Here is a 23020-nt window from a genome sequence, read left to right on the forward strand (position 1 = left end):
GTTATTTATTTTGATAGAAAACAAAGTTTTCTTTTTGAAAGGTCGTCGGTCCGGATTTGGAGGCTCTTGTCGGGAGTCCGTCGTGAGCTCAAATGACACGCGTCACGCCGAACCCTCATGCTGACGTGGCAGTTGATCGCAGCTGTACCCATACACACACACACACACACACACACACACACACACACACACACACACACACACACACACACACACACACACACACACACACACACACACACACACACACACACACACACACACACACACACACACACACTCCTCGTTGTCTGTATCTCCAACACACTTCAGTTTGTCCCCGAGATGTGGTTAATCAGCCTCCTCCAGCAGTGGTCCATCTGTAATCTCATCACACACACACACACACACACACACACACACACACACACACACACACACACACACACACACACACACACACACACACACACACACACAGAGCCAGATGTAATGAACAGTCAGGAGTTGATTTGCAGCCCTCTCTCCTCTCTCTTTTCCCATTTCCATCCTCCTCCTGCAGTGTATCGCTCCACTCCTCCCCCACGTGGGTGTTTAAGGTTATCAGCCCCCCCCCCCCCCCCCCCCCCATCCCGCTCGCTCACTGTAAACCGAGACGTGTCCGGGCTCCTTCTTCTTCGCCGCTTTGTCTCCTTCAGCTATCGATCGGTCCGCACGCTAATCTGTGAAAGATGAGATCCACGGGGCCTCAATGTCAACAAAAGGCGAAAGGGACGAGGACGGGGCGTCTGCCGGCGCCTGTATACCATTTAACCCCCCCCCCCCCCCCCCCCCCCCAACCCCAAAAAAATCTCCCCAAAACTTCTTCGTATTTAGAGCCGAGAGCGCCGTCTCTATTACATGGTGAAAAAGCCTGTTAACTCATTCCAGCGTTGCCGATCAATACTAATAAAGTATTCACACACACACACACATTCGCACAATCCCACTCAGAGCTAATAAGTTGCCGAGAGACGGCGTCCACTCCCACACTCGCGCCGCACGCATCCCGACACTCATCGCCCGGCCGGCTCCTGTACGAGACCAAGCGGCGTAATTGAAAGCGGGACCATCGATTTCTGCCGTGCTTGTTTTTTTTGTTTGTTTTTTTTTGCTTTCGCCTTCGCTCGTCTCGCCGACAAGCGACGCCCGTAAACGACCTTCGTGTCAACTGAAGCGTTTGCAACATTTCAGCCTTTTATTCCACAATGCTGATGAGTTTTCGCTTATTTATCTTTATCATTATTATAGTGTTATTTTGCATCCTTTTGTTGGCGTTTTGCTTTGATTTGTGTCTTATTTGGCATCCCTTTGAAGTTCTTTTGCACATCTTTGCATCTCTTTGTAGTTGTTTTTGGGACGTTTTACATATTTATTTTGTTTATTTTTGCGATTTTACATGATTTCTACTCTGTTTCATATTTCTGAGGTGGTTTTTGCATATTTATGAGACTGTTTCCCAGAGCTTTGTGGCTATTTTGCATCCCTTTGCAGTTCTTTTACACCTCTTTAATGTTGTTGTATGATGGATCGCTTTTGTAGTTATTTTTCAATTCTGTTTATGGTTTTATATCTTCTTGTGGCCATTTGGGGTCCCTTTGCAGTTCTTTTGCCTCGCTCTCCTGTTGTTTTGCCATTTTCTTGCCTCTTTTTTTCTTATTATTCGTCGTCCTTTTTGTTGGTATTTTGCAAATCTTTCTGGCTCCGCGTCTCATTGTGGCCCTTTTGCATCTCTTTGTGGTTGTTTAACATTTGTTTGGGGATATTTTAGACACATTTTGACCATTTTGCACGATTTTTCCTCTTTGTGTGGTTGTGTTTCATATTTCTGAGGCGGTTATGCTCATTTGTAGGCCTGATTCACAGATTGTTGGGGCTATTTTGCATCCCTTTGCAGTTCTTTTGTACTCCTTTAAAGTTGTTTTATGACTGTCATATCTCTCTCTGTCAATCTTGAATCCTTTTTTTCAGTTATTTTTTGGATTCTCTATAGATTTGCATGTTGTTGTGCTTGTTTTTCATCCATTTTGTAGTTATTTCACATCTCTTTGTGGTTTTTTGCGTGATTTTTCTTCTCTGTGTGGTTGTGTTTCATACTTCGCAGGTGCTTTTGCTTCTTTGTGGGATTGTTTCAGATTTTTGCAGTCGTTTTGCATCCCTTTGCACTTCCTTTTACAGCTCTTTAAGGTCGTTTTGCGATTCCCATGTCTCCCTTTGCCCATTTTGCATCCGCTTTGTAGTTATTTCACTACTCCTTTATGGTTTTGCATCTTATTGTGGCCATTTTGCATGATTCAACTTCCCTGTGTGTTTGTCTTCCACACATTTGAGGTGGATTTGCTCCTCTGTGGGACTGCTTCGCGTATCTTTCTGGTGGTTTTGCATCCCCCCCTGCAGTTGTTTTGCATTTACCCTGCGCTTGATGAGTTGCGATCACGTGTGCGGTAGCTATGAATCGCAGCGTTCTCCCAACAAGTGAGGCCTTCTCTGGATCACCTGCCTGCTTCAGACGTTGACGCGGCCGGTTCCCCTCCCCGTCTCACGCAAGCAAACAAGCGCAGACAGGCTCTCTTTTCACTGATCATACATGCTTCCATACGGCCTCCGCCAGCCACACGCGGAGGCGCGGCGGTCCCCGGGGAGCCCGCCGCACCCTTCCTGGAGACGGTGGCATGCGCTCCCGTTGACGCTCCGACAAAGCCGCGCCGGGTTCAAGCGTTTTGTCGCTAATTCACCGACTGTCCCGTTCATCCCGGCTGAGTCGGAGAACGCAAAGCAGACGCGAAGGGGAAGCCCGTATTTAACCAGGCGACACGGCAAAGGAGAAAAGCAGCACGGCTTTGTAAAAACGGCTTTAGTGACTTCCGAATGGAGACATGGGGGGACTTTTTTGTCCATATTAGGCGACGGTGACGGCGCCATTGGCGCAGTGTTTTTCAACCTTTTTGAGCCAAGGCACACTTTTGTCTTTGGAAAAATGTGGAGGCACACCACCACCACCACCCGAAAATGTTAAAATGTGAAACTCTGTCGCCTCTATTAACAATATAAAGTCTTTCTCATCAAAGTTTTATCAACAAGAATCAAGTAAATCCAGAAACAAAGTCCTTTTTTTAATAGTGACTGAAACCTGGACCTGATGGATGAAGAGCTGAGATCCTGGTTCACATTCTTCCTTTTCAAAAACTTCTCCATCACTGTCACTGACACAGTACTTTGATACAAGATGGTAGCAGGAGGTGGAGATTAACCACACTGACGTCTGTCACTTTCCATTTCACCGGCAAAGTTCTGTGCTGTCCTCTAGTGGTGAAGAGTATTTATACATCATTACTCTGCAACACGGCTGTGAGAGCAAATGATTTTTTAGGAAAAAAATGTGAAATTGGATACTTTCCCACGGCACACCTGACGAGATCTGGAGGAAACACCAGTGTGCCGCGGCACAGCGGTTGAAAAACACTGCATTAGCGCTTCATTTGCGAATACTGGCGTCGCCGCCTGCTCTTTCCCCAGCAGTGATTCTTTAGTGGAATTATCTCAGGCTTTATCGGGTTGAACGTTCTTGAAAGAGCAATCTTCCTTTTGTTATAAAGGCTGGACTTCCTCTTGTGATCCAGTTTAACCACATTCCATAGAGATGCCGACAATTTAGCGGCTGCATTTCCCCTTTTATGTCCCAACGTTTTCCGATCCTTGTCCAGCTGGGATCAAACTCTGACGGCCAGTTTCCCACCGGCGTCCCCAGATCAATAAATCAAAGTGGCAAAAAAACCATGATCACATTATATACAGGAATTGAATAAATGACAACCAAAGCCATTGCATATGTTATTTAGATGAAAGCCTTTTGGCTCCGGCAGTCCTCCAGTACCATTTGGGCTCCCAGTTACACAAGAGTTTCTCTCGCCCCTCTTGCTCTCTCCTCCGTCGTCCTCTTTCACGTCCTCTCTCGCAATTTCACAGTGGTTGCCAAAGAAATGGATGTAAGAATACACCACTCTTTCCCACTTGACTTTTCCTTTTTTTCTTCTTCTTCTTCCTATCCTTCGTGCCCTTTCTGTCCTTGCTCTGTGCATCCTCTCTCTCTCTCTCTCTCTCTCTCTCTCTCTCTCTCTCTCTCTCTCTCTCTCTCTCTCTCTCTGCATATTCTCTTCTTTCTCTGCACTGATTAAAAACCCTGGCCGTATAGAAATATAATCTCCTCTGACTCCCTGCACCAAATACCAAGCATTTCCCTCGGCATAGTTTTAGCATTAGTCTCCTTTATGAAGCGTGCCGACGTCATTTGCGCGGCCTCGGCTTGCACCGCCACCGCCGACGACTTTTCCCAGCTCGTGTATAAATGTTAGTTATGTACTCGGCTAAATCTGGGGTTATTTTTGTTGGGTTTTTTTAGGGCCGCACCATCTGAAGTGGTCTCTCTGATAAAAACAAGCAGATTGTTTCCAGCTTCCAACACCCGGCGCCAGCAACTTAAACTGTCGCAGATTTTTATTTATTTCTTTATTTTTATTTTTGCTGTTTACAGGAAACGCTCAAGTCCCCCAGGTGAATCCAAAGGGTTGCATTTGAACCCAGAATGCACCTGGAGACGCCTCCCGGCGTCTCAAAAACGCCCCCCAAAAAGTTGTAGCCGTAAAACCTGCAGCTTCCCACCGCCGAGTCAATAGTAGAACATTTAGTCATCCGCGTTGTTGGAGCGAGAGCCGAGGCGCTCTGGCGGTGTGTGTGTGTAAAAAAAAAAATCCTCTCGGATGTTTTCTTGGCGAGGACGGTGGGCCGACGGCGCACAAAAGAGGGATTGATTAGCGCGTGGGACTTTGGGTTCTTTGGAGCGGTAGGGAGAGGAGGAAGCTGGACGTGGGCTGGAGATCAGGGGGTTGTGTGTGTGTGTGTGTGTGTGTGGGGGGGGGGGGGATTCTGGCCTGGAGGACTTGACTGTGGACCAGAAGTGCAGGGAGAAAGATTCAGAGGCAGGAGGAAACGTGTTTTGACCAGCTCCAAACACGTGAACCCCCCCCCCAACTCTCAATACAGAAAATCCCCCCCTTGAGGTGTGTGTGTGTGTGTGTGTGTGTGTGTGTGTGTGTGTGTGTGTGTGTGTGTGTGTGTGTGTGTGTGTGTGTGTGTGTGTGTGTGTGTGTGTGTGTGTGTGTGTGTGTGTGTGTGTGTGTGTGTGTGTGTGTGTGTGTGTGTGTGTGTGTGTGTGTGTGTTGCCCCTGCCGCAGGTAGACGTTGGCCTGCGTTTCTAGCTTTCTAGTCTGGTTACCTTACCTGACATTTGCTGACTCATCTCGTCAGCTGACGTGCAAAAGTCACCAAACACATGAATGGTTTCCAGGGCGACGGCTTTTGTTCTCTCAACTGGCTTTGATTTACTTTCTGTCAGCGTTGTTCCGTTAAACAACCGCGGTCGGTTTTGTTCTGACTTCAATCCTCAAGTCTTGTTTCCGTCATGTAAAGAAGTTATATTGTGGAAAATTCACTTTCTAAAGGTTTTCCGTCCCCGCACCTGGAACGATACAACAGAAGTGTAGAAAGTGTGTCCTCTCTCTCCATGGCTTGTTTCAGCTTTTAAAAAGTGTTTTGCGCCAACCAGCCAATCAGAAATCAAACCCTCTATAGTGTCATCGGGGGGGGGTTCAGCCAATCACAGTCAAGGTAGGCTCCTCCCCCTTTGACTCCCCCCAAAATTAGGCAGCTCTGCTCTGGCACATGGTACCACGAGAGGAAGTACTTCCTCCTCTTCCCATAGATGGGGCGTGTGTGGGCGGAGCCAGTCCAGCTCACACAGACACAGCAGATTCTGAACGCGGCTCCGATGAACCAATATTAAAAATGGAGGAAAATCATAGAAAAGCTGGGGGGGAAAAGACGCTAAAATATACATTTAAAACTCATTATTTCATTATTTGACTGGTCCAGTTCACTGAAGATAAAATGGAACTGATCTGAAATGTTTGACACCCCAATCAGAACATCAACTGTCGACTTTCTGTATATTTTTTTCTTCTTCGTTTTTTTGTGGGCAGCGCAGTGTACCGAGAACGCCTTTGTTTCCGTTTCCAGCGCAGTGAGCAGACGTGGCGATTGTCCTCGTCCTCCATCGTTTTATCTCGCCCGTGCTTATCATTAGATAAGAAGCCAGACGATACTCATCTGGATACCGCGGGATTCCGTCCCGTCCTAGGTCACACGTCGCGCCCCAGCCTGTCCCTTATCTTGAAACGCCCGCTGATAAATGCCGCCGCCGATTCCCGCCGAGCGACTTGAATTGGCGCTTTCAAAGCCGGCGGTCAATAAGGAAGCTCCGCTCTTCGCCTCAGTCGGACCGTCCCTTGCCTTCTACCAATCGGCGGCGGCGCTGTCGAGAGAGATGGCGGCGGCTCCCTCAGCCGATCGGATCGTGTCATCGAATCCGGGCTTCGGCGGGACTCGCCAGTATTTGCGGGAGGCTTTTACAGCGTTGAGTGCCTGAAAATGCAATCAGTAAAGTAGAAAAAGGAGGAGGAGGAAGAAGGAAGGGGGGGGGGGTATAAGAAATTGAATACCACAAAACCAGAGGTAACGCAAACCAGACGTCCCCAATCCAATTCTGGAGTTGTCAAATGTCCGATTACCTCATGGTCTTGGACGGCGGGGATGAAGAGGAGGAAAAGAAGCCCGCGTTTGTGTGTTTAATGTCGCATATTGTTAAGAAATGATGCCGTTAAAGGGGAGGGGGGGGGGGGACTTGGAGCCGGCTGAACGCTGACCTCAGTGCTGGGACACGCTCTGGGAGATGTGCGAGTGGGAGTGATGTCATGTGTTTTTCAGCCTGGAGTATCTTCGACTTTTCCACACTGTTTTTTTTTTTTGCCATATTTCTTTTTTTTTTTTTTATTAAACCTCGTGCTGCTGCCTGTTTTCATCCCACACACTCTCTCCCGACTTGTAACTCGGCCCGATCGTTCCTGGCATCGTGTTTGTGGGCTCGTTTTTTTTTTTTTTTAGCTCGGTTCGTCTGTTTAGCTTCTCTCCGCAGGGTGTGGGTTTTTTTTTTTTACTGAGCCCTATCTGGCGGAGGTGAATGATGGTTGAAAACGTCCCCACTCTGAAACGTCGCCGCCTCCCCCATCCCTGTGTTTTGATCATGAGCGGGGCTAAATATAGCGGCGTCTTTGGCAGCGTCTTTCTGCTCGACTTGAAGTGAGGGGAAGGTTTTCCTGGTGGGCCGAACCGGCCCGAGAGACGGCCGCCGGATTCTCTCCGTCGGTCAGTCGCGTCGATCGATCGGCCGGTCGCTTTGTTTTCCCTTTTTCTTTTGGCGGCTTCAAAGAGAGGGGAAACAAAGGCAAAGGAATCTTCTCGTCGTACCAGCACATTCTGAAGCCGGCGAGAGATTTTAACGCAGGGGGGGGGGAGAAATGTGTGCGCTCCAGCAGCTTAAATGATCGAATCAATACACAACCACCTTTTTAAGTCTTACGCATTTGAACATTAACCCGTAGAGGCCGCCGCCGCGCAAATTTGACATCGATTGATTGCCGACGGGGCAATCCCGGCAGGCGTGGGGGAGATAACCCGGTGACCCCTTCGGAAATGTATCCGTCATTCAGTCTCTCGGGAACACACCTACTTGCTTCTGTCGCCTTGCATAGGTGTCATTTAGATTTCCATTGTGAAGATTTGGACTGTCTCGCTTTCTTTCTTCTTTTTTTTTCCTATTTGGCAACTTTGGCCTCTTTAACTCGTCTTTCTTTCCTCCTCCACCCCGTGGACTTCTCTGGTTTTCCCCATTCACCTATTAAGGTACAGTTACCGATCCAGCGCATTGAAAAGGTCCATACCATTGTCTTCAGCGCCGGGACTCACTTTCTGTGTGACCGGCAGTGTTGGGGACGTCACCCTTTGTTCCACATGTTCTTACGTTGCAGATTCAAGTTTCTTCCAAAGCAATGCTTGGAGCAACGACACTGAGAATTGCTTTTACATAATGTCCACAGTTGGACACAAAAAAACCTCCACTAAGACCTCGTTTACACGCCATTTTTAACGGTTTCATGACTTAACGCCGTCGTCTTCCACGTTTTCCGCCCGTTTCCGTGGAAACGAATGTCAGTTTCGAAGCGCCGCCGCGTAGACGCCAAGCTCTTCTGAAATGAAAACGCAAAAATGCGGGGTTTTTTCAATTTTTCTTTAATCGCCAAGTAAAGACGTGAAACCGAGTTTATTGGAATGGACGATTGCCACATAAGCACGTTGGGTTTTACTTTTGGAAGTTTCAATATTATTAGCAATACTAGGGTTAGGGTTAGCCGGTTTTATTGAAATATGCAGTTTGGGTGGGGGGGGTGACACGTGAAACTGACGTCCTTCAACAACTGATCCTTTGAATTCCTCCCCTATTCATTCATCGCGTTAGAAAAACAACCTGCAGTCTGGTTTTTCCTGTTAAAATGTGTCACGCAAATGCACAAGTGGTCAAAAGGGAGGAAAACCTGCTTGCACAGACTGGAACACTCTTTTGAGTATTTGGCGCCAATGGAAGTTCCAAGTTTCTCTTTTCCACGTGAGGAAGGGTCCTGGACCCCCGTCTATCCCAACCCCCGCGCTCCCCAATAACTCCTACAGAAGCATAATGCGCGCCTCTGTTTCCATGCGACGCAAGCTCACAAGTGAAGTCAGCCCTCCGCTGCTCTTCGCTCGTGTAAATAAAAGCCTCTTTCAACAATAAGAGACCCGTATTGTGTATTGTGTCTGTCTTGTGACATGCTGACTCCCATCAGGACCCCCCCCCCCCGCATCGCAGAGAGCTCGTGTTAATCACCAGTCGCATCCCAGGGAAAGACGCTGCGTTTCAGTGGGAGGACTTCCTGCTTTCTTTAACACACCTGGGCCTCGCCCACATTTGCGTTCAGGCCTTTAACCCTCCACGCAGCATGTATTATTTATGTTCTGGCGGTACAGGTCAGCAGCAACGATGTCCCTGAATGGGATCAAATTAATAATCATGAATGATGAGCAGGGAATCGCGCACTAAAGTTAAGAGATCGGTGTCCTCCGCCACACATTGTAGTGAAAGTTGGACCAATGAAATGGAGAATAAAAACGACTTTCTACACCTTCGTACTTGTTCAAACTTGCTTTTCCCAAACTCTTACTTTTGTATTTTTATTTTATTTGTATTTTTTTGGTATTATTCCTATTAAAATTTTTATTATTTATTTATTTATTATTTTTATTATTATTATTTATTTTGTCATTTTTATTTATTTTTTATATTTTTAGTTTTTTACTATGTAAAGCCCCTGAGTGTTATAAAAGTGCTATAAAGGTTGTTGTTGTTGTTGTTAAGATATACATGTTCTACTATTCAAATATGTTTTCTGAATTTTAATTTGCTATAATAGGTTTCTGGGTCATTTAGAGGGGAAAAAGACTATTTAAAAAAAATTAAAAAAATAAAAAAACTTTAACAACTGAGAAATAATCCATCACGGGTATATTTCCGTCCTCCTTCTACAATGTTTGCTTGCGCAATATTATCTGCTTTCTATTTACCTTTTGGCTCAAACACTCGATGCGTGTCTGAATGCAATAAAGTGCACCTGCGTACTTATTTTACTGGCTCTGAAAGTAGCACTTAGAAAGTGAATTCTTCGGACGGCTCCGGGCTTGTTTGCATTTGTTGGTGATCGGCCAATGGAGAATAGATGACAAACACCATTTGTTGTCATGTAATTATAATATATATTATAATATCATTATAATATAAGACAAATCCGGTCGTTTCTGTCTATTTCAAGACTTTTTGTCTCGTAAAAACGTGGTTTGATTCTGCCTCTGTCTCATCTTGGGTGTAAGAATCCTGCATAAGGAGTATTTGGTGCTGACTGATTCTCTCTCTCTCTCTCTCTATCTCTCTCTACCTCTCTTTCCCTCCAGACCTCCTGAACGGAGCGCAGGAGAAGTGCGAGCTGCCTCCTCTGGAAGGTTTCCCTCATTGTGAGGGCAAGCTTAACGTAAGGACCCGTCACACTCTGCTGTGGCCTCGTCAATAGTTTAGTTTTTTTATACGTGAAGGTAGAAGACGGAGAAGTGAAATGGTGACAAACAGATGTAAAATAAATGCAAAACGACCACAAGAGATGTAATATTGCCACAATAAGATGCAAAACAACCATAAAGAGAGGTAATATTGCCACAATAAGATGCAAAACAACCACAAAGAGATGTAATATTGCCACAATAAGATGCACAACTAAAAAGAGTTGTAATATTGCCACAATAAGATGCAAAACAACTACAAAGAGATGTAGTATTGCCGCAATGAGATGCAAAATAACCACAAAGAGATGTAATATTGCCACAATAAGATGCAAAACAACCACAAAGAGATGTAGTTTTGCCACAATAAGATGCAAAACAACTACAAAGAGACGTAATATTGCCACAATAAGATGCAAAACAGCCACAAAGAGATGTAATATTGCCACAATAAGGTGCAAAACAACCACAAAGAGATGTAATATTGCCACAATAAGGTGCAAAACAACTACAAAGAGACGTAATATTGCCACAATAAGATGCAAAACAGCCACAGAGATGTAATATTGCCACAATAAGGTGCAAAACAACCACAAAGAGATGTAATATTGCCACAATAAGATGCAAAACGCCTACAAAGAGATGTAATATTGCCACAATAAGGTGCAAAACAACTACAAAGAGACGTAATATTGCCACAATAAGATGCAAAACAGCCACAGAGATGTAATATTGCCACAATAAGGTGCAAAACAACCACAAAGAGATGTAATATTGCCACAATAAGATGCAAAACGCCTACAAAGAGATGTAATATTGCCACAATAAGATGCAAAACAACCACAAAGAGATGTAGTTTTGCCACAATAAGATGCAAAACAACTACAAAGAGACGTAATATTGCCACAATAAGATGCAAAACAGCCACAGAGATGTAATATTGCCACAATAAGGTGCAAAACAGCCACAGAGATGTAATATTGCCACAATAAGGTGCAAAACAACCACAAAGAGATGTAATATTGCCACAATAAGATGCAAAACGCCTACAAAGAGATGTAATATTGCCACAATAAGATGCAAAACAACCACAAAGAGATGTAGTTTTGCCACAATAAGATGCAAAACAACCACAAAGAGATGTAGTTTTGCCACAATAAGATGCAAAACGCCTACAAAGAGATGTAATATTGCCACAATAAGATGCAAAACAGCCACAGAGATGTAATATTGCCACAATAAGGTGCAAAACAACCACAAAGAGATGTAATATTGCCACAATAAGATGCAAAACGCCTACAAAGAGATGTAATATTGCCACAATAAGATGCAAAACAACCACAAAGAGATGTAGTTTTGCCACAATAAGATGCAAAACAACTACAAAGAGACGTAATATTGCCACAATAAGATGCAAAACAGCCACAAAGAGATGTAATATTGCCACAATAAGATGCAAAACAACCACAAAGAGATGTAATATTGCCACAATAAGATGCAAAACAACCACAAAGAGATGTAGTTTTGCCACAATGAGATGCAAAATAACCACAAAGAGATGTAATATTGCCACAATAAGATGCAAAACAACCACAAAGAGATGTAGTTTTGCCACAATAAGATGCAAAACAACTACAAAGAGACGTAATATTGCCACAATAAGATGCAAAACAGCCACAAAGAGATGTAATATTGCCACAATAAGGTGCAAAACAACCACAAAGAGATGTAATATTGCCACAATAAGGTGCAAAACAACTACAAAGAGACGTAATATTGCCACAATAAGATGCAAAACAGCCACAAAGAGATGTAATATTGCCACAATAAGGTGCAAAACAACCACAAAGAGATGTAATATTGCCACAATAAGGTGCAAAACAACCACAAAGAGATGTAATATTGCCACAATAAGATGCAAAACAGCCACAAAGAGATGTAATATTGCCACAATAAGGTGCAAAACAACCACAAAGAGATGTAATATTGCCACAATAAGGTGCAAAACAACCACAAAGAGATGTAATATTGCCACAATAAGATGCAAAACACCTACAAAGAGATGTAATATTGCCACAATAAGATGCAAAACAGCCACAAAGAGATGTAATATTGCCACAATAAGGTGCAAAACACCTACAAAGAGATGTAATATTGCCACAATAAGATGCAAAACAACTACAAAGAGACGTAATATTGCCACAATAAGATGCAAAACAGCCACAAAGAGATGTAATATTGCCACAATAAGGTGCAAAACAACCACAAAGAGATGTAATATTGCCACAATAAGGTGCAAAACAACCACAAAGAGATGTAATATTGCCACAAAAAGATGCAAAACAGCCACAAAGAGATGTAATATTGCCACAATAAGGTGCAAAACAACCACAAAGAGATGTAATATTGCCACAATAAGATGCAAAACACCTACAAAGAGATGTAATATTGCCACAATAAGATGCAAAACAGCCACAAAGAGATGTAATATTGCCACAATAAGGTGCAAAACACCTACAAAGAGATGTAATATTGCCACAATAAGATGCAAAATAGCCAAAAGACACAAAAAAAAACTTAAAAACGAGAGAAAGATGCAAAATGACTACAAAGGGATGCAGAACAACTACAAAGAGATGTAAATCAGTCCCGTGGGGAAGCAAAACAACATGAACATGAAAAAAAACAAAAACAGCACAGAGCAGTAAAACCACACAAAAAATATCAAAACCATGAAAAATGTCCACAAAGAGACGTGAAATAGCCACAAAGGGACCCAAAATAATTACAATAGGGACGCGAAAGACATCTGGAACAACCATAAAAAGACGCAATACAACTATAGTGGGATGCAAAATGGCCACTGAGATGTACAGCAGTCCCACAGGGAAGCAAAACAACCTCAAAAATTGTATTCATTTTATTTAATTTTTTTGATTCCCCCCCGTCAGTGGATGAAGGAGATGTGGCGCTCGGACTCCTGCTACACCAACTACGGCGTGGACGGCTCCACCTGTTCCTTCTTCATCTACCTGAGCGAGGTGAGTCGTCCTCCACACCGCTAAAAATAGCGCCAGATGAAAGGAGGGGGGGGATGTAAAAGGAGGATTTAATTTTTCATGGGAGCAAATTAGTACTTCCTTCCGGGACACTTTCAGCGTGTGAATTTTGCATGATTTGTCTTTTTTTTTTTTTTTTTTTTTTGCGCAAACCAAATTTTTCACATTCGGCTGTGAAATCAGGAATTTAGTTTAAATAATAATAAAAAAAAAAACCTTCAGAAATGTTGTCAGACAAGAAGAATAAAGATGGCAAACCATCTCGGTGGGAAGTTTTCGCTGACATAAGCAAAAAAAAAAATTTTTTCATTGCGTGGTTAGTTTTGCCATTTTTCGCTCTTTTTATCGTTTAATTTTATTTACTTTTGCTGTTGCTTTTGTTGTTGTCAATACTAGCATTGCATGTCCTTTTTGTTTGTTTATTTGTTCCTGTGTCATTTTTCTGTCTCTTTAAGATCAATTTTATAAATTTTTCCACTGTTTTGTGCCGTAGTGTCACCAGTGTTGTCACTTTGATGTCATTTCTTGCCTTTTGTGGGTCTTTAATGTACATTTTCTGTCTTTTCGCGTTAAAATTCAATCGTTTTTCAACAGTTTAGTGTTTACCTCACTCAGCAATTGGACTTTGGGGATATTTCGCGGCCATTTTCTTTGCTCTCGAAGCGGGAATTTTTGTCTCTCCAAAGTCAATTTCGATCGCTTTTCAACAGTTTTGCGCTTAAGTTCACTTTGTGGTCTTCAGTTGTGTCTGCTTATGTTGATGTTTCTGTATCTTTTTGGTCATTTGGGGTCTTTTTGTGATCATAACGCAGTTGTTTTGTCTCTTTTTCGCAGTATATTTCCGCATATTTTTACTTCCGTGTCATTTCGGAGCTTTGTTTTGCACATTTTTGCTGTAGTTTTGTCTCGAGATCTTGTTTTTAATTCATCATTTGGTTACTGTTTTTGCATCTTCTCGGTAAGTCTTTGGTTTTTAAACCGGTGTTTCTTGTCTGTCTGTTGTCATTTCTGATATTTTCCAACACGTCTTTGTGGTTTTCTGTCATTTTTGGTCATTTTTCTCTATATTTGTGTGAGGGAGGGATGGATGGATGGAGGGATAGGGGGATGAAAGCGGAGAAGTGACTGCGACTGTTGTGCCTCCGCAGGTGGAGAACTGGTGTCCTCGTCTGCCCTGGAGGACCAAGATCCTCAACGAGGAGATCGACCGGCGGGGGCAGGTAAGAGCCGCCATCGCGGGGAAATCCAGTCCAGGAGGGGGCGCTCTTTTTTTTTTTTTTTTTTTTTTTTCTCGCTTTCCTTCCCCGTATTTTCTCAATTTCTTTTCTTCTCATTCTTTCCTCCCTTTCCTCCTGTTTTCTATCTTCTATCTGCTGTTTCCTTCACTTAATTTCATTTTCTTCTCTCCCTTTTCTCAGTTTCTTTCATCTTTTCTATTCTCTGTTCTTCCTTTCCTTTCATTTCCTTTCATGTTTCTTTCACTCATTTCCTACCTCCTTTCCTTTACTGTCCTTTCTTTTCCGGTTTTCTTTCCTTTTCACCTTTTCCTCATTTTCTTCAATTTCTTTTTCGTTACCTTTCCTTCCTTTCCCTTTAACTTGCCTTCCTCTTTTCTCTCTCCGCTCTTCTTCCCTTACTTACTCTTTCTTCTTCCTTTCCGTCACTCGTCCCGGCTTCTGTCTTCCTCCCCATTCTTCTGTTCGCTCACGTCGTGGTGGTTTTGAAGGGTTCCAGGTTCAGGAGGGACCGGAGCTCTGGACCAATCGGGACCTGGGATCTTCCTCCTCCTCTTCCTCCTCCTCCTCCTCCTCCTCCTCCTCTTCCTCCTCCTCCTCCTGCTTTCACACCAGAGATAGAATACGACTTTGGAGATTTTAATTCAGGTCCAGATTTTAATAGCTTCAGTCTCTGGAAATGATTTCCTGTCGCGATGATCCTCGTTGCAGCCGCACCACACACACACACACACACACACACACACACACACACACACACACACACACACACACACACACACTCCTGTTTTCACCTCCTCCGGCTCCGAGGCCGTTATGTTGTCATCGCCACTTTCGTTTCCATATTTCGTACATCTGCTGGGTCTTCCACTTGGTCAGCACTCGCACAGGAAGATTGGCTGTTTCACAACTTTTATACACGCCGTCCTTTCTTTTTCCTCTCTTCTTTTTCTTATCTTATCTCGGAACGGGTTGTATAGGAACACGTCAAAGCCTCCGGCTTTTAATCCGCGCGGCGATTCAAAGCGGCGAGATTATTTCAACTTTTGACGAACCCTTTCGATGGGAACGCCGCAGTGACGTGTTTTTTTTTTTTTGTATGTGCAGGCGGAGATCCGGACCAGCTTCGAGGAGCTGTACCGCTCCATGTCGCAGCGCGAGGAATTCCGCTGGATGATGCTGAGGATCAAGCGCATGGCGGAGCCGTGGGTCGGCGCCATTCGCTCGCTGGCCGCCAAGCAGAACCTGGCCAAGCGGCGGAGGAAGAAGGTGGGCCACAGACTTGACCCCCCCATTTCCCCAGAGACTTGGTCGTAGTGTTTTCAAATAGTTAGCTTTTCCTCCGTTTCCACAGAGATGTAGCATTTTCAAAAGTTGCGTTTTCCTTCGTTTGAATGGAAACGTAGGCGGAGTGTTTTCAAAATGTTGCGCCCCCCCCCCCCCCCCCCCCCCCGGACTGAACCCGCACTGGAGACATAGTCGAAGCATTTTTCAAAAAGTTCCGTCTTGTGATGTGATTTTAAAAAGTATGTACTTTCCCCCATTACTATAAAGATGAAGCATTATCAAAAGCTGCATTTCCACAAAGATGGAGCATTGTCTTCTCACATTTCTACAGAAACATAGTCGGAGCAGTTTCAAAAAGTTCCGCCTTGGGATCAAAAAGTTGCACACACACCCCATTCCCACAGTTTTCAAAAGTTGCGTTTTCCTTCGTTTAAATCGAAATGTGGCTGGAGTGTTTTCAAAATGTTGCCCCCCTCCCATTTCTATGAAACTTAGTCTGACCATTTCTCAAAAAGTTCCGTCTTGGGATCTGATTTAAAAAGTATGTATTTTCCCCCATTTCTATAAAGATGAAGCATTGTTTTCTCACATTTCTACAGAAACATAGTCGGAGCGGTTTCAAAAAGTTCTGCCTTGGGATCAAAAAGTTGGGGGGGGGGGTTTTTTGTCCCATTTTCATGGAGACAGGCGAGGTTCTCAAACACCACCTCTTCCTCCTCCTCCTCCACCTCCACCTCCTCCTCCTTCACACTCGCCTCACTTTTCCCCAACGACGCTCCTTCCATTGTGTCCCAGCTGCTCCCAGCACTGAATAATGCAGCCCACACTTTCCTCCGGCCCGGTGAATAATTCACATCCCGCGATACCCTGATGCAAGGCAGCGTCTCCCCCTCCGAGAATCCACCTTGCAACTCCATATTTAGCTTCTCGGGTTCAGTCTGTAATCAAACAAAGAGCATTTTCCACCTTTTTTTTTTTTTTTTTTTTCGTCAGCCGCTAATCTCTTTCTCGCTAATCTTTAATCCTCGGAAAACTCGTCGTCAGTCACTTCAAAGCTTTGAGGGTTTCCCAACGTGCGTCAATTCACCGAAACACCCCCCCCCCCCCCCCCACAGATCCTGGTCCACCTGGGCCTGCTGACCAAGGAGTCGGGCTTCAAGATCGCCGAGAACGCCTTCAGCGGGGGTCCGCTGGGCGAGCTGGTCCAGTGGAGCGACCTGATCACCACGCTCTACCTGCTGGGCCACGACGTCCGCATCTCCGCCTCCCTGGCCGAGCTCAAGGAGTGAGTAGCGAAGTCGCGGAGTTCCACAGGGTTCCGTGTTGGGGAACCTCTACTTTTTCACATTGTTCACCTTATTCCGGAAGTTTGCGTGGGCGGCGCCACGCGCGTAATCACACTTCCGGTTTAGCTCCGCGCTACTTGATTTGCGATACCAGTCTGTTTAATTGTTTCCAATTTAAAGCTAATTTAAAGCCATCGGAGACGGCCGGCGTTAATTGCGCAGTGCGTGGTCGTCATAACAGCTGGAGGAAAAGGAACCTGACTCCGTCGCAGCATTGTTTTGAACATCAGAAGAAGAGGTCTGAGTGTTGTGGTCCTTTGTTTACCTTTTGCATTTCCGTTCCTGCAGCAGCTAAATGTTTCCCGACATGGACATGCTGCATATCTTTACAAAGCATGTTGTGGGTAGTTTTTAGTCACTGGGTTTGTTTAACAGATGCCTTAATTTCCTAAGCAAGACGCGGCTTAAGAATCGCTAGACCGACTGGAAGCTAACTAGTTAGCAACGTTAGCCTGTCGTCTTGTAAATACTGCCAACTCCGCGCTGCGGCACTATAATGACAGCATGTAGCACTGGACACACTCTGATTTAGACTGTAGTTGTAATAAAGTCCGCTCTATATGGAATATTGTGTTTCCACACTGAAGAATCCTCCAGATTGTTGTTGTTTGCTCTCATCAGTGAAGAGGTCGCTCCGTACTGAGCACACAGAAGGGAGGCCATCTGACCGGCAAACGGGCTCTATAAACACCTCAGTCGTTTTCAAACTATCAACACAAGCAATGCATCGTTTACTCGTTGGTGTACAGGGTCATAGCACATTTGGCGCAAAACAACCTCCCTTATATGATATTTTAGATGCAAGTCTTCCCAGTAGTTCGGTTGAGCCCGTTCGGGGCTGGGAGAGGACGTTTTGGCGAAGTGTCTCGACTTTCCCGTCTTGGCGTCCGCAGGATCATGCGCAAGGTGATGGGGAACAAATCCAGCTGCCCCACGCAGGGCGACAAGGTGGTGGAGCTCATCTACATCGACATCGTGGGCCTCACGCAGTTCAAGAAGACGCTGGGGCCCTCGTGGGTCCACTACCAGTGAGTACTTTACGTCCAAGTGTCGGGTTGAGGTTTCGGTCCGGCACTCGTCGGGGGACAATGGGTCTATTTTTCCGCCCGTACATTACCGCCGGACACAACGGCGGCGGCGGCGGAGTCCATTCTCCCTCCGGAGCGCTCGGCCGATTAGACCTTCCTGACTCTGCTTTTGGAAACGCTCCCATCAGCTGCGGGTGACGGGAAAAGAGCGGGGAACAATAAGTCTGAATGGGAGAGCGGGGGATGGGGGGGGGTGCTAATGGCCCCACTGGTTCCTCCCGCCTGTCAGCAGGTTTTGTTTGCCCCGCGACACAACACCTTCCCACCGCATCCGCTGGCTCGGAGCGGCCCGAATCCCTACTCCTCCGGCATTAACGTAAAGTCCACATGCCGGGTTTTTTTAAATGTATTTTTTTTTGTCGTTTCCCCCGCTCCCATTCCTTGAGCATTGCCTGGCGTGCTTCAAATGTTTGGCGCCGGCAAAAAACCGAGATGCACGTTTTGTTTTTTTGGACTCTGGCAAGCGATCTCGAGAGGATTCCCAACATTCCGGAATGTCGGGGCCTGAACCGATGTGATTATGGGCCCCGTGGCGTTTTGGGGGGTTTTCGTTGAAGAAATGTTTCGCATTCACACGTCAGCGTTTTGGAAACAGTTTCCATTTCTATGGAAGCTGCAGAAACGCCAAAAGCTATAAAAAAAAAAAAAAAGTCCCCGTCCCCCCCTGTTTCCATGGAGACAGAGTTGCAGCGTTTCCTGGTTTCCATGGAAACTGAGCATGTTGAAAAAGTTTCATCTGCCATTGTTTCCACAAAGACGGAGCTTTTTCCTTCGTTTCCACGGAAGCAGTGTTTTTCAAAAAGTTGCCCCCCCTCCCTCCGTTAAAAACTGCGCTTTTTCAAAAAGTTTAGTTTTCCCTCGTTTCTGTGGGAATGGGAGTGCTTTCAAAAAGTGCCGTTTTCACCCATTTCCACAGAGATTTTCCCAGAAAATTGTGTTTTCACTGGACGCCCAAAAACGCGAGGAAAGGTTTTGCGTTTTTACATGAAAACATGCAGTTTTCAAACACGCAGTCAACTATCCTATTACAAAACATGTCCTCCGTCTCACCTTTTTGTTTTCTGTGTGTCGCTGCCGGAAGTGCTGCTTCACCTGCACGCCATGTGCCACTTTTTGTATCTGCTCATCCGACGGCCTTTCGCGCAGAAAAACGAAACTCGGCTTGGCGATTTCATCGTTCCTCTCCCATCTCTTCCCTTTTTTTTTTTTCTATTTCGAGTCCTCCACTTCCTCCCGTGCCAGGAACATTGTTTTGACACATCTCTCCCTGTTTTGCCGTGTGACTCACACAGCTGACTCGAGTTTTCTCGAGGTATCCGCTGAGGGGAAAAATGTTTTAAAAAAATTAAAAAAACACCCGCCAGACAACTGCAGATTCTGGCAGATCTGCCGCCAATAAATCTTCATATATTCCCCGGCAACAGTTGGGGGGGGGGGGGAACTACTCGTATTGAAATAATGGCTCTTTTCAAACCCTTCTCTTTGCATTAAGCGTGGATCTGCCAGCTTGACGCTCCGCCGGGGATTGATTCGCGAGATGGGGGGGGGTTTGCGGTTGTCGAAAAGTTTCCCAGAGCTGCTCGCTCTCTCCCGGCCAGCTGCACAGCGTCCGGATCGGGGGGAGGGAGAGGGAGAGGGAGAGGGAGGGAGAGGGAGGGAGAGGGAGGGAGAGAGAGGGAGAGAGAGAGAGGGAGAGAGAGAGAGAGATCTGGTGCAGGGGGAAAAAAAAATGTGTAATTACATTTGACGTCATCCTAATGCTTGAAAAATGATGTTAAACATTTTACCCTTCAACTAAATTCTGTTCAAAAGCGGCACTCGTGCCTTTTAATGTGGCAAATTACGGTATGTTGTCACTTTTTGAGGACACCCAAACACAGTTTAAACAATATCTTGCGGAATATAATGTATTTTTGTGACTATCATGCGATGCCACATGGCTCCATTATTACATACTAAATATATTTAAAAAGAAATATATAAAATTTGACATGTATATCTGTTTTCCTTGGTTAGTATGTCCAGATTGGATGAAAATATATGAAGGATGATTGGTTTGGACATGCATATAAGAACAGTAATATGATTAAAAAAAAAAAAAGTTGATCTTGTGCCAAATTTTGCAATAAAACGGATTGTGAAAAATCCCCCGTGTGGCTGCAGGTGCATGCTGCGGGTGCTGGATTCATTCGGGACGGAGCCGGAGTTCAACCACGCCCACTACGCGCAGTCCAAGGGCCACAAGACGCCGTGGGGGAAGTGGAACCTCAACCCGCAGCAGTTCAACACCATGTTCCGTAAGTTTACACGTGTGCGCTTTCAAAAAGTTTTGTTTTCACTCGTTTGTATAAAAGGACCATTGCATTCCCCCCCTCATTTCCGTGAAAACGGAGCACTTTCAGAAAGTTGCATGTTTCCACGGAAACGGAGTGCTCTCTAAGTTTCGTTTCCTCTTGTTTCCATGGAAACGGGAGCGCTTTTCCAAAAGTTACATTTCCCCTCGTTTCTACAGAAACGGCGCGCTCTCAACAGGTTTCGTTTTCCCACGTTTCCACAGAAACGGGACGGTTTCAAAAAGTTGCATTTTCCCTCGTGTCCGCGGGAACTGGGCATTTTCAACAATTTCTCCATGGAAACGGAGCGCTCTCGCAGCCGTTTTCCCTCGTCTTTGACGTCAAAGGGTTAACAAGCCAGATTTGCTGGAATTACCAAAATAAAAGCTAAGATATACGATTACTCCTATAATAAAAACAGTAAAAAGTGGCTAAACTAAAATGACTGAAATTGCTGGTGCAGTGTTTTGGGGTATTCTATAAATAGTGTAAAAAGCTAAAGTAGATAAGATAGCTAAGATGCATGAAATAGCTAAAGTGGAAAAATCTATGGGGATAAAATAAAAAATTTGAAACAAAAAATGGCTTTAAGGGCAAAATAAATTTACGTGCATCTTAAATTTTTTTCTTTGTATGGCAATTTTGTGGTGATGTTTTTCCTCAATTTCAGATAATTAACATTGTTTTGCAGCTCCAGACAAAATTTTATTTTGAGGGAAAATTGCAAAAAAAAAAAAAAAAACTCTTTTGGTCATAAAGACCAAAGACAAGACTACCTGACCTAGGAATGACATTTTTCAAAAGGTGGTTGTTTAAACTGACCCCTAAAACATAATGAAAGCTTTGCTTTTTTTTTTTGCTTTTTTCTTGAATACCACATCGTAACAGGCGTTTGTTCCAATTCTGCAGCACGCCATAACTCACTGGGAGCCCTCGGCCAATAAGACGAGACGCGGCCAAATTGACTCCCGTTAATCTATTTGTTTGGAACAGCCGCGGAGGGTTTTTCTACAAGTACACAGCTTGTGTTCGTCGAGTTCCTCCGGTACTCAAATCTAGTTTTGAGTTTGAGCCTTTGAAGTTGCCTCGCGACTTATTCATTATCCAAATGGGAATGTTTTGTAACGAGACACTCGAGGGCCGCTTAATTCCTTCGTCTCGTCAGCGATCGCCGCGGCGGGGGGTGTTTGACGTTCTGGGATTTATTTTTGCTGTAACCGAGCACCCCTCGCTGTGTTCATACCTTGTTTCCACCTCTCCAGCGCCGGCTTTGATTGATTGTGGCGGATTAGCAGAATGGAGGCGTCTCGGGACACTTTTATTTCATAGCTGCTGTACAAGTAGGAACCTGACAATGTGGGAAATTGTACAGAACTGTCCAAATTCTAAGGCGCTGGTTCTGTGACGATGTATAATCTGGCTCAAGTTCTCATTCAGAGACAGGTCATATGAGACACCAAGTAAGATATTACCGATACATCAAAGTGATCACGAATACATGAAAGACGGGCACAAATAGCTGCAAAACGGACATGAGAAGCATAATGACAAAGCAAAATGGTCACAAAAAGATCCAAAGTATCCCAAATGAAATGTGAAACTACCACAAAGAGATGCCAAAGTATATAGAATTTCTATTAAAAAAAAACCCAGCTACAAAGGGATGCAAAATAACCCCCCAAAATTATAAAGCAACTGGAGAGAGATGCAAAACGGCAACAAAGAGATGTGAAGGAGTAAAGTAGTCCCAAGTGGAAGCAAAACAACCACAAAAATATTGAAAACAAAACAAATGGCTGTAAAACCGCACCAAAAAGATCAAAGCCATACAAAATGTCCACTGATAGACGCGGAGCAATCAAAAGCGATGCACAATGAGACGCAAAGCAACTTACACAGGGATGCAAAATAGCAATGAATCCCACAAAGTGTCAAAACAAACAACACCACGACGACACATAGAATCCAAACGGCCCCACAAATTAACACAAAACATGTCGGGAGAGCCGCGGAAAACAAGCTTCCTTGGTCTCGCAGTCGGCCCACAACCAGGTTGTGCCAATATTGACTCCCGGTCGATTTAAGTTCGAGGATTCCTGACGGTGCAAACCCGCCACCACCACCATCACCCCCCACGCGTGTTACCGCCGTGTCCTGTCACGGAACGCCACGGCGGCTGTGCCGCCGTCCTCCCCGGGCTTGTTTGTTCGCTTAATGGCGAATGAAGCCGCGCGTGCGAGCTGAGTCGACACTTTGAGTGGCGGCACTTGTGGGAGTTGGTGGCATCTGTTTCCAAACGCGTCGAGGGGGCCGAGCTCTAATTAACAGGCTGTCCTGTTTACATCCTTCAGCTCGGCGCCTCCTCCTCCTCCTCCTCCCACACTCTCCCATCCCCACTTTCATGAGTGTGCCGTCATACGTGTGCCCGTCATTGAAATAAGTGGGCTAATGGACTCTCAGGAAGCTACTACTTCTCATACTCGCTGAAAGCTAATGTCGCGGTTTATTTATATCTCTGTTGGTACGGCTTCATCCGATTGGCTCGCCGTGGCAGGCCAAGGACAGATCCACCGATGGCTTCACAATGGCGAACTCCCACACACGTCGCACAAAGAGGTGGAA

At 45.1% G+C, this 23020-nt stretch overlaps 1 protein-coding gene across 1 annotated transcript in view; it reads left to right on the plus strand.

Moving 5' to 3' along the window:
* The window catches only part of mgat5 (alpha-1,6-mannosylglycoprotein 6-beta-N-acetylglucosaminyltransferase), a 48470-nt gene that overhangs the window by 12278 nt on the left and 13172 nt on the right, over positions 1-23020 (plus strand). Inside the window, exons 4-10 of the mRNA XM_080520032.1 lie at positions 9949-10025; positions 13002-13091; positions 14258-14329; positions 15452-15613; positions 16747-16916; positions 17871-18005; positions 20229-20362. Of these exons, the coding sequence (XP_080376158.1) occupies positions 9949-10025; positions 13002-13091; positions 14258-14329; positions 15452-15613; positions 16747-16916; positions 17871-18005; positions 20229-20362 (840 nt within the window). The remainder of the gene's footprint in view (positions 1-9948; positions 10026-13001; positions 13092-14257; positions 14330-15451; positions 15614-16746; positions 16917-17870; positions 18006-20228; positions 20363-23020) is intronic.

Source organism: Blennius ocellaris (assembly GCF_963422515.1).
Source record: "Blennius ocellaris genome assembly, chromosome: 24".
Lineage (NCBI taxonomy): Eukaryota > Metazoa > Chordata > Actinopteri > Blenniiformes > Blenniidae > Blennius > Blennius ocellaris.